The sequence below is a fragment of the Vespula pensylvanica genome, chromosome 2 (assembly GCF_014466175.1).
Source record: "Vespula pensylvanica isolate Volc-1 chromosome 2, ASM1446617v1, whole genome shotgun sequence".
Taxonomy (NCBI): Eukaryota; Metazoa; Arthropoda; class Insecta; order Hymenoptera; family Vespidae; genus Vespula; species Vespula pensylvanica.
Genome location: NC_057686.1, coordinates 4,255,218 through 4,266,907, shown reverse-complemented (window position 1 = coordinate 4,266,907; position 11,690 = coordinate 4,255,218). Strand labels below are relative to the sequence as shown.

General features: G+C 30.9%; 3 protein-coding genes across 7 annotated transcripts; all 3 read right to left on the bottom strand.

Moving 5' to 3' along the window:
- Positions 1-1,279: 1,279 nt before the first annotated feature.
- On the bottom strand, positions 1,280-3,392 carry LOC122627144 (putative gustatory receptor 28b). The gene is made up of 6 exons (XM_043808038.1): positions 2,503-3,392; positions 2,207-2,425; positions 1,865-2,117; positions 1,741-1,809; positions 1,568-1,657; positions 1,280-1,490 (listed from the first exon to the last, which is right to left on the bottom strand). Exons 1-6 carry the CDS (start codon positions 2,610-2,612, stop codon positions 1,440-1,442), a joined length of 792 nt encoding a protein of 263 aa, XP_043663973.1. The 5' UTR covers positions 2,613-3,392; the 3' UTR covers positions 1,280-1,439.
- A 622-nt stretch (positions 3,393-4,014) lies between these two features.
- On the bottom strand, positions 4,015-6,926 carry LOC122627146 (helix-loop-helix protein 1-like). Of its 4 annotated transcripts, XM_043808041.1 has the most exons (5): positions 6,660-6,926; positions 6,019-6,160; positions 5,569-5,646; positions 5,250-5,393; positions 4,015-4,959 (listed from the first exon to the last, which is right to left on the bottom strand). In XM_043808041.1, exons 3-5 carry the CDS (start codon positions 5,634-5,636, stop codon positions 4,806-4,808), a joined length of 366 nt encoding a protein of 121 aa, XP_043663976.1. In that variant the 5' UTR covers positions 5,637-5,646; positions 6,019-6,160; positions 6,660-6,926; the 3' UTR covers positions 4,015-4,805. The 4 variants fall into 4 exon arrangements, with proteins under 4 accessions (XP_043663976.1, XP_043663977.1, XP_043663975.1 ...); XM_043808042.1 differs by lacking the exon at positions 6,019-6,160 and having other exon boundaries at positions 5,250-5,397; XM_043808040.1 differs by lacking the exon at positions 6,019-6,160.
- Positions 6,927-7,757: 831 nt separating this feature from the next.
- Positions 7,758-11,679, bottom strand: LOC122627142 (secretin receptor-like). Of its 2 annotated transcripts, none has more exons than XM_043808034.1 (10): positions 10,848-11,679; positions 10,712-10,779; positions 10,180-10,598; positions 9,975-10,069; positions 9,732-9,897; positions 9,473-9,629; positions 9,264-9,394; positions 9,090-9,181; positions 8,835-8,973; positions 7,758-8,748 (listed from the first exon to the last, which is right to left on the bottom strand). In XM_043808034.1, exons 1-10 carry the CDS (start codon positions 10,877-10,879, stop codon positions 8,527-8,529), a joined length of 1,521 nt encoding a protein of 506 aa, XP_043663969.1. In that variant the 5' UTR covers positions 10,880-11,679; the 3' UTR covers positions 7,758-8,526. The 2 variants fall into 2 exon arrangements, with proteins under 2 accessions (XP_043663969.1, XP_043663970.1); XM_043808035.1 differs by having other exon boundaries at positions 8,835-8,970.
- Between the last annotated feature and the right edge of the window lie 11 nt (positions 11,680-11,690).

Below are 11,690 nucleotides of genomic sequence, written 5' to 3'. Positions count from 1 at the left end.
TTGTAAAGAAAATATTTCTACCTATAAAAAAACAATATTAACTCATATAAACTTTAAAATATTTCTTAGACAAATTAACCTCTTTTTTTTATCTCGATGTCTGTATGTTTAGTACATAATTTTATTGCCTATTTATTGACGAAAATTACTGATATATATTATAGAATAAAATCGTTAGTATTAATACATCATAAAGAGTTTTTGGTCTCATCTCGCTCTGGTATAATCCCATCATATGTATCACGAATATCACCATAAAATTAATAATAATTGCAATATAAGATATAATTCCGTCTAATTTATATATCTTTGTGTTACAGTACTGTCTCACATAATAAAACTAACTGGCAAAATACAGAATACAAAGTGACGTAGAATAAAGTAAACTAAGTACTGGTCTTGAGTTACCTCGGGGAAATACAAAATCATGCAATCCAAAGATATAGCTCAGAATATAAATTGGCCATAAAATATCGTTCATAGTTTTCGATGATATTTTATAAATGTTAGAGATACTTCTAACTTTCTGAAATCTTTTTTTTTGAAAGTCTCTCAATTAAATTTCTCATAGCAACTTTATCGTCTTCTCTAATCGTCAACAATAAAATCACTTTTATTTGGATAATAGATAAAATAATTGGAGAAGACCGACGTCTTTATTCCTCTTGTCTCTGTTTTCTTCTTTTATTTTATAAAACTCCAACGAAGAATATCGCCGATGAACTGTCTTTAAAGAATATTATGGTAATGCATATGAGTTTTCCACATATGACGCTGTGAAACCCATTAATTCAATACTATCTATTTCGCTGATTGCTATCGCTATGTTTAATAATTACTAATGATGTCTAAGACAGTGAAACTATGAATCCAATTATGGGTCCAATATTATAATCTAACTAAATTATTATAATCAATATCTTTTATTATTATATCAATATCTTTTGCTATTATATTTTGTTATTGTATTCCTAATAAAATAAAAATAAAATAAGAATCCTTAACATAAAAAGAATAATGATAATAATATTGAGAAGGATGTTTTAAAAACTATAGAAAGAATTATACATTACACGTGTTTATCAAGGTCGCTATGATAAGTGATAATGATAAATGATCAAAATGCATTTCGATATTAGTTTCATTTTATTCTATTGGAAAAATTATCTATATGATCATATATAATCAATCACATTAACTATTCGATTATGCGAATAATAGATAAACTTTGTTATATTCGCGTTGCAAAAAATGTTATATTAAAAGCAATATTGTAAGATCAGAGTATAAAGATTAATGAGAAATTAATCACTTTAGTAGATATGGTCTGTGTTTTGAGTATGCCTCTGTGAAAATCGATAATACGACTAGCCTTTTCTTGTAAACGCGACCAACCTTTATATGATGTTTAAATTTGTTATCCACTTTTTTAACACCAGCTAAGACATTTGTATCATAATAGTCAAATATGTCATCATCACTCCAAGGCACTAAAAAGAATCGACGAGTTTTATAGAATTGTTAAAATTTACGATAATGCTTATTTTTATTTATTTATTATACTAACCGAGTATATATACTTTCGATTGAATGAATATAAACCAAAAGTGGAATACGTTGATTGACAATGTGCCATTTGCAAAGTAAACATTTTCAACTGCGAAAAAAAATGATTTCTATCTTGTTAAATTATTGATTACACAAAATTATCTATAATAGTATGAAAAAAATAAGACGAACCTCTTCTTGTATTATGTAATCTGTATTTTCAGCATAAAAAGTGTAAATAATTTCATTGATTTTCTCCATCTAAAAAATGTTTTATCATTTTCACAATTATTATTGTACTTATCAAAAAACTTACCTTTTGCGTTGTCTCGTCGCAAGTATAATTAATAAAGATCACTTTGCATATAGAACTGAAGAAGAAATATGGGATTGAACCCAATTCTTTAAGAAAAATGTCTTGAGTATTTTCAAACTTTTTAACGGTAATGTATGTACTATAAAAAAAGCACGTGTTGTAAAAGAAGTACAAACAGATTATTATAAACACTTGAATACCATAAAGATCATTGAGATTTTTCGACACTTTGTATAGTTCCAGATGAATCTGCCTAAGATAATCGCCATAATAATGAGTTATGTAATTAATTCATTTATTTATTTATTTATTTGTTATCAAAGAAACAAATAATTAACAAACCTAATAGTTTGGAGCAATCGTCTGCTTCTGAATATCTCCTGATTGCTAACATTCAAACGTGAATTTATTCTTTGAGACGATGGTAGAACTTTAATGAATTTTGTACACGACTTTTTAGTTCGTTTATATTTAATCAATTCCACTGCGATAGAAGTAGATGGTAGAACATTAATATCACTTAGAAGATCACTCGCTCGTTCAACTTCCGATTTAACACACCTACGATTCGCAAAAATTCAAATTATTTCAATAAACTATGAATCAGCTGCGATCATACAAATTCGTTGATTACATACCTTACCATTGTCAAAAAATCCATAGCTACCGTAGATGAAACGATTTCACCGTATACATGTATAATAACGATCAATAGGAGCATAATTGTTGTTACAATTTCGGAATCCATAGAAATTGTGAGATAAACTCCATCAAAACAAATTAGAAAGAAGAAAAAAATTGCAGAGAATATCAATTCTACTATCGTTCTGACATAAATCTTATGAAATTGTGAATTTGAACCAAGTGCTTGTAAAGTTCTATCAATTTCTTCCAGTCTTCTAACTGAATTTTCCCATAACTGTTATAAATTATTTCACAAGCATGATTAGTTATACCTTATTTTAAAAAAAATGATACTGAACAATCGTAAGATTTACCTGATCTTTAAGTAAACCTATGAAAATCGAAATAATAATTATGAGATTATTTAAGAAAAACATAAAATAAAATTGAGAGTTATTTAATTCCATCATTCGTTGTTTAGGCGATATATATTTCCAACTAAGGATATGGAACACGAAAAGAAGTGTGGAATAAATCACATTGAGTTTGATACTTGTCCATCCAGAAGGAAATTTTAAAAGACGTATTCCAAGGATGTAACTTAGAATTTGATAGGGTCGTAAAATATGCTTCAAGGTCTTCGATGAACTTTTATCCATTTTCGAGATATCCTTTTTCGGTCTCTTTGCGTCTTCTAATTCTTTTAATTAATTCTCTTGTATTATCGAATTATCAGATCGACGATGTTAACAATAGAATTAATAAATTAAATTATGTATATGAAGAAATATGATACTTCGTAATAACGACACGAACCGAGTTGACGGTCAAGCGACTTCGAAGGATAATATTCTAATGCGTTCTAGTTTCTTCGATAAGTTATGTTCCAACTCAGTGAACTTGGTACTATAGAAATAATAATGTGTCAACTTATAGAAGTGTCTGTGACCAACACGGATATAAAACAATATTAAAGGTACACTTTATTCGTATTTATTAATGTTATCACATTTTCATATATTAATAAAATTCCTATCTTATTGTTTAATCTTTTAGTTCAAATAATCGCAATAAAGGAGAACGATGACGGTGCATATTCCAAACAAAAACATGTAATCGCAAGGATCTACGATGCTTGTAATATTTACGAAACATAAACTAGATGACTTTAAAAACTCCTCCTTGTGCGTCCCTCCTTCTATCGAGAAAACGATATATAAGGATTATATTGTCTCACGATCAATGAGGGGATGCCGAATGTAAACTAACTCGGGATGAAGGGATTTTTTTTCTTTGTATTGCAGCTCGTTTTATTCTATCAGTTGGACCAACGATGTTATATCTCGTTATTATTTTTAATGCCAATTAATGCGCATATTTTTTCATTTCATTAATAGATATTACATGCATATATATATATATATATATATATATATATATATATATAGCATTGCACCGTTTTATACATGCTATTGGTAAGCCTTAATTTATTTGTACAAATTACCCACTTTCGCAAGACTTATATAAATATATATATATATGTATATATATATATATATAATCTAATCTCTAACGCATGAATATTACAAATTAAATAACAAAAAAATAAATAAATTAATAATCCCTATGAAATTTCCAATGTTTTTAAACCGTCGTACAATTTGTTATGATCGAATCAGATACATTCACGAATATATTTATATTCAATTTTATTTATTTGATTATAATTGGATTGAATCGAATCGAAATTAATTAGAATTGATTAATGATCGATAGATTACGTCAGGTTCTAAATGAATTCGAAAAAAAAAGGACGAACGATAGAAAGTATTCGGAAATCGAAAACGAAATGGATGTCCGACGATGCGTGAAGTTGCCTTCCACGATAATCCTATTTCTTTTCACTTACGTTAGAGAACAGATGTAGGGAAAGGTTCGCACTGCGTAAAAGGGACAACAGCGTTACTCGACTAGAGACTGGCTAAAAAGGGAGAAGAGAGCATGATCCCGAGGGAGTAGGAAAGCCGAAATAGTTTCCGATTCTGGTCGAACGCTAATCCTCGTAACTGGATAGCTTTGAGCGATTGAATGTGATAATTCGATGAAATACTATCACATAGCCCCATCATTTATATATAATAATCGAATTTTATCAGGGACCTGATTCTCTTGACCCTTTATCTAAGCCATTTTTTTCCTTTTTTCCTTTTTTGTCATCCTTTCAATGAACAAACTTTGTGAAAATATCGAAAACGAGAAGTTGATTGAATCGAAAAATGAATTTAATTTGAGACGTCCTTGAGATATTATATCGTCCCTACGCTTCGAGAACATGATTGAGATAAGCGATATAACAGATGGCAAGTCGTAGAATTTCTATCTTGGAAAGTTTCTTGTCCGGTGGCAAAGTCGGTAGTAACTTCCTTAGCTCGGCGAAGGCCAAATTGAAAGCTTCAACTCTGACCCTTTCTCTGCGATTATAATTATGAAATGATTGCCAATCGTTTGTGAAAGATCTCTTCATTCGTAATTGTATATTATTACGTGTAAATATTTATTATTACAACTTTCACATATCTGATAGATATGATTAGAAATAATTTTAGAAATAATAAGTTTTAAATCCGACTAACTTCGTTAATAATCAAATTTTTAATCGATTAGCGGACTTTTTCTTCGAAAATAATTTTATAATTGTAATAAAAAATTTGGAGTAAATAAAATATTAGATTGAAATAATAGAGAGAGAAGGAGTCCTTACCTCGTCGCGTGTGCCGTTCGATATTTCTGCGTAGCTCTTCGACGCCGGCGCCTTTCTTCCCGTGAAAGGGTTCCCGAACCTGGAGCACCACCGCCCACACCATTGACAACGACACCATGTCCACCGTTCGCCATAGAATTTTCTCTGTCTCCGATCGAAAGTTTGAAAAATCGTTATGATATTCTTGCTGTTTAGAACTCGAGAATTATCTCCCTTTCTCTCTCTCTCTCTCTCTCTCTTTCTCTTTCTCTTTCTCTTTCTCAATCAAGTATGAAGCAATAAATGAAAAAGCCAAAAGACACCTTTAACACGCTCTTACCTTCTGTGTACTTGAATATTTTGCTTGCAACTGTCGGTGATCGGTAGCAACGCACCTCTTTCCATCATCGATTGAAATCTGAACATCGAGAAAGTTTTCTCCAGATTTTTCATTTTTTCAAACTTTCTTTAAATCTTAACTTTTAGAAAAATCTATCGAAATTATCTATTATGTTGATCACTAATTAATGTCAGAATTTTCAGTAAGAATTTTCCGAAATTAGTAGGTCAGTAATTAAATAACTGATCTACTAATCTCATCAAAAGAGAACTAAGAAAGGATTCGAATATAGAATATTGGAATGTTAGCGAAGACCTCAGGCTGAACGAGTTCGTCAAATATTTGCCGAAAAATCGTTGTGGGGTGAATAAATGTGTGGAAAAGCGAAGAGTCGATCGTAGAGGAGAAAGAAGAGCAAAGGAAGTCTCGAGGGTATCTTAAATTTCTCACTGCCAGATTCGTTTGGAAGAAAGGTCCTTTGCGAGATTCGATTGAGATTCGTTTGGTCTTCGAAGATCTCAAAACTGTATAATTCAGAGCGACGAAAAACGTGCGACGTTTTCCTCTCTCCTGGTTTTTTCTTTCGTCTTATCTAACGTTAAGGGCAGAAGACAGAAAAAAAGGTCAAAGGTTTCATTAACTATTTACCAAAAAACAACCCTCGCGTCTCGTTCGAGTCGATTTTTTTGCGGTAAACAGCCAATTCGTATGTCCGACTATTCGCATCTTTCTTCAATAATTCACGAAATTCGGTGCGGATTGAGCTTTACTTTTTTTTTTCTATCTATTCAAACCGATCAGTTCACATTCGACATTCATCGCATTCGTTACAAATTTTCTTTGTTAACACTCGTTCAATATGTATTTCTTCATATGATACTAATCATTTAATCACAAAATTGGTGTAAACGATCGTAACTAAATGATAATAAAAAGAAGATTGTGTGTGAATAGATATCCTTTGAATAATTAGAACCTCATTGAAACAGAAATCTCCGCGATTTGTGATAAACGCCGATTAAAAATCGTAAAAGTAAATTGTAAATAAAATAAATTAATGAAAACATCTAATCCTTATTATTGATAATCACCTGTGTAAATGAACGAAATTGAGCTAACTTATAGTTCGATTAGAACGACACTTTCACTAAAATCTTTCAATACGTTGTTTGAAAAACAAGCACTTTGTTATCTTAAAGACACAATACACTAAACTCAAATAAAAGAGAAACCTTTCGTAGAACGAACTCGATGAAGACTACTTGAAGATAGTTGAGCAAAGCTAGCTGGACCAGAATCTCTACTATCGGTCGTCGAAAATGCTCAATTCAGACTCTCCCTTCCTCTCTCTCTCTCTCTCTCTCTCTCTCTCTCTCTCTCTCTCTCTCTCTCTCTCTCTCTCTCTCTCTCTCTCTCTCTCTCTCTCTCTCTCTCTCTCTCTTTGTCTGTCTGTCTACCTCTCTCTCTTCAACCTTTAACTCCCCCCTTTCCTTATCGAGCCACGCCTCTCCCTGTACTCCCTCTTTCCACCTTCGAACTCTCTCCTATTCGTCGGGATAACGCAGCATCCCTTCGTTTCCAATGGGAACCCGAGAATCTAGCGAGAGTACACGCCTTCTTTCGTTCCGTACGCCATTCTACTTTTAAAGTTGCGATAATGATTCAAAATTTTCTCGTCAAATAGAAAATTATTTGATTGTATTGAAACAATCGCGCAAAACACTCAGATTGAAATTTCAATCTCATTCATTTTTGTTTAAATTTTCTTTATAATTATATCACTTTAAAATTTGTTTAAATGATTTAAACAATATCGATGAATTTCCTGATATCGATAGTTTTAATAAAAGATATTATGCAACAACATTGAAGTATGATTTTCGATCGTGATCGTTGTACTAAAAGAACTATGTTGAATGACAACAGCATCCCTTTTATCGAGCTTTCGAGGAGCTGTCGTTTTACGAGAAGATTCTCAGTATTATTACTATGGACGCAGATGTGCCACGTTGGCCACCTGATCCTTCGGAGAAATCCATACTCGTTGCGTAGATACGTTCTCCCTCTACCTACCATTCTCTGACTCATTTTTGCCTGATATCTATACTTTTTTAATAATAATTTCAGTATTTGTTTAAATAATAATAAAAATTTAATGCAAGCACTAATCAATGTATTTTATTAATCAACTATTTCATTTTTTTCTCATTTTGTTCTATTTAATATTTGATCAAAAACGTATAAAAAACAGAATGTTTAAAGAAATTTTAAACACGACGAAAGTATGTCATTAAACGATTTGCATATTCGTGTGTTGTGGTTTGTCCATAGAAGAAATTAAAAATTACTGAGGTTGGTCAAGGCACGTGTCGAATCGAACAAACACGTGCACATCCTAACGCACCCTTTTCCTATATCAAAAATTGAGAACGCTTTCATGACACGTGCCGAAGTCGTCATCACCTTTTCAAGTTCATTCCGTGTCATGAGATAGTTCACACTTCGTTACTTTGCGACTACAAACAACCCCTTTTCCTTTATTCCACTTTAGGCTTTTGTATATCTACAAATCATGCTTCGTAATTTTCATCTATTCTAATCACTCTCCTAATGGTAATCACTTTTTTTATTTTTCTTACTTTTCTTCATCAAGGAGAAATTACGCAGATAAATAAAAACGTGAGATACATGCTGAATCGTAAATATGTATATAGGTACAGAAATTAAGTATACAATTTTACAAAGATAATCTATCGATCTAATTAATCGATGCCTTTAAACAACAACAATAATAAGAACAATCATTCTACAACGTTACACGTATCTTTATATCACATTTTTAAATAAATTTGTTTATACTAAAAATCGTGATTTTTTGTATACGTGTAATTTTTCTACTATGTATTCAGCATAATAACTAGATTTAGATATGTAAATAAAGTGTTACGTATATTACTTTCAAACAGTAGATAAATGTTTCGTTGTACTTTCTGAAAAATTCAATTCATCGCAATCATGCCGACGAAAAACGCATCGCGTTCGATTCTGCGAGGTTTTTAAAAAATCACAATGAATCGGTCTAAGAGAATCCGTTTTCGAACGTCGAGCCTTCCACGCTCGTCTAACTTCTGCTCTTACTTCACCATTTAATAAACAATACAACAAAGCTACGAACGCTCCCTGAAAATAAAGATAAAATCAATCATATAAGTGGATTACTTTTCATCTAAATTTGTAAAAGACAATCTTATCGAAATAATAAATACCTGAAAAGATGCGAATAGTTGATCGCAAAATAACCATACCAATTCAATATGATTATCCTTTTGATAAGAAAGTCCCAAAAGAAGGGTATAATGAGCACCAAATAATGGCACCAAAATCAGAGTCGATTTTGCCCATCTTCTATTTAATTAAAATTGTCGAGTATAAATATATTTAAGCAAAAACACAGTAAAACATTTACATTTTTAACAACTGATACAAATTTAATTCCTTGATAATAATAATTGATAACTCACCTATACTGCATTTTTTTATGTTGCAAATGTACAGACGTCTTCAATTTTATAAGAAGTACTCGAACGATATTAACGAATAGTCCAAAATTGAACTATAATATAACAAAAAAAATAATACTTCAATAAAAAAAAATTATTCTATTTCTATAATTGACTATTATTTAACATACGTACTAAGATGGATATCACTATTGGTATTCTCACGATAAGAAAGAAGGAAGGATTATGATGAATGGTCCAACAAAGAGTATCCTCGACAGTTGCACGAATTATTATCCAAGGTATAACTACCAAACCTGGTAATCCTACCAAAAATTTATAATAGATAATAAATAAAAAAGATATATATATAATTTTTTTAATACATAATACAAATTCCTTACCCCATCCTAAAAGTATGTAAGAAGTAATCGCAGTAGTGTCGGTACAAAGTGCCAAGAATATTAAATTGTGGAGATAAAGTCCTTCCATGAGTATCCAAGCATAATTAGCTACAATGAAGTACTGCCACATACTTGTAATAATTTTACATGCCCACGTCTATGTTTAAGAATCCATTAACAAAGTATGTAATTATTATTTCTGTAATAAAAAAAATAAAAAAAAAAAAACACAGATCTGGATCAGTTTTATTATACTTACGTTTCGTTCTTTTATGAAAACACCATCATCGTTAAGTAAAATTATATCCCATGCCAAACCTATACCATCGATAAAGACCCATTCCTTGAGGAGAGCCATAAACGCTCTCATCATGAACGACGTGAATAAATGCATGTGGAGTCTGTTCCTCGGATTTCTAAGCTTTCTATCACAGATAAAGACACGACATTCTATCTGATTAAAAATTCTAATTTAAAAATTTTATAAAAAATATATACAAACCTGAGTATGGTGAAAACGGTCATAGCAACGAGCAATGTTGCAAAGGACGAAGCATATCCGATTTGAGACACCGTTTTAATTATCGGTAACCATTTCTATATAATAAAAAAGAAAAAAAGAAAAAAAACATATATAACAATCAAAAATTAAAAATCATTCACATGGTTCAATTCTACATTTGTATAAAAGAAATATAAATTCTTACACCCACTAAAGAAATATTTTCCAATTTTACATTTTTCCAATTCCAAAGATATTCTATATCTAGATTATTCGGACATATACAAAGAGTATAATTACTCCAAGCGGTACTTTCATCATTTATATACCATTGACCATTAGCAAGGCATTTGCTTGCTATCGCAGATGTGTTAAAGGACGAAATGATCCATTCCTTCAAAATATTCGATTTGTTGTTCAATATTTCCGTAGATTCTTTGAAAGGTTGTGTCGAAGAAGAAAAAAATAAATCGTAAGACGTTTCTAAAATTAATCTCGGACAAGGGAGAGTAGCTGTGCGAGAAGCAAGTGTACGTGGCCAACATAGCAATCCATCGAAGGTCGGAGAACATTGCAAAATTTCTTTATCGATTTTCATCCCTGTCTCGTCCTCACTTTGACTACCTACACGTGTATAATATTTTTGTTGACAGTTGTCATCACGATTTTTTATTTTCTTTTTAGTTTATATATATATATAAATATATATCACAAAATGTAAACTTTTCAAAAATCACCATTTTTGAAGAATCGCTCGCAAATGTTCTTTTGTTCAGCCAAAAATCGTTCCGTTTCTTTCGCCATTCTAAAATAATATTATGCGAAATAATATCTATAATATGAGTTGTTTTCAAGTATAAATAAAATACCTACATGTTTATTTGATAAATCTTTGGAGTATCCATGTCATCTATTATTCTTTCTTTTCTTGATGAACTTTCAATGATTTTAATCAATGTTTGTAAAGATAAAGGACAGATCGAACTATCACGCTGCACGGATTTCGAGTGTTTGAACTGCTCGACAATTTCGATATCCCTTTGTGAAAGTGCGCGCGCGTGTCAACCACCAACATAGCGTCCATGTATGTATTTACGAGTATGTTTGCCAAGTGGTTTTCTAAAAGCACTTTAATCCAATTAACTTCCACATCGTTTACACGTGATTGTTGTTCCCTTGCATCGCAAACATAAGCCTTTCAAAATAACAGCAATCGCACAATGAAATTTTTATGGATAGTGAATAAGTACTTGTAATTTTGAAAAGTACTTAAATAAATCAATTTTCAAGCGATCGATCAAACCTTTCGCCTTGTGCTTCTATTACTTCCTTTAAATGTATATTATTTTTGATATTGATTATGTGTCATATTACAGGATATTCAATATCTTTTAAGTGCTCGTACATTTTATAGAGAAAACACTATTATTGATTAATATCATATATCTTATAAAAGAAGAGAATAACAATTTATTGTTATCATTGAATTTATTACATCGTAATGTAACAATTCATTTTTAATTATTTACTATCTTATCGACAGAACTTTCGTATGAAATTTCTACCCTACCAACAGTATAACGAGTAGTTCTAAAAATTACCGACAACTCTTGATAAAATAGGAATGATCTTTCACTGATTTATCGACCATGTAAGAATATAAAAGAGCGAATTAAGAGACCAATTCGAATTAGGACTACATACATACGAATTGTC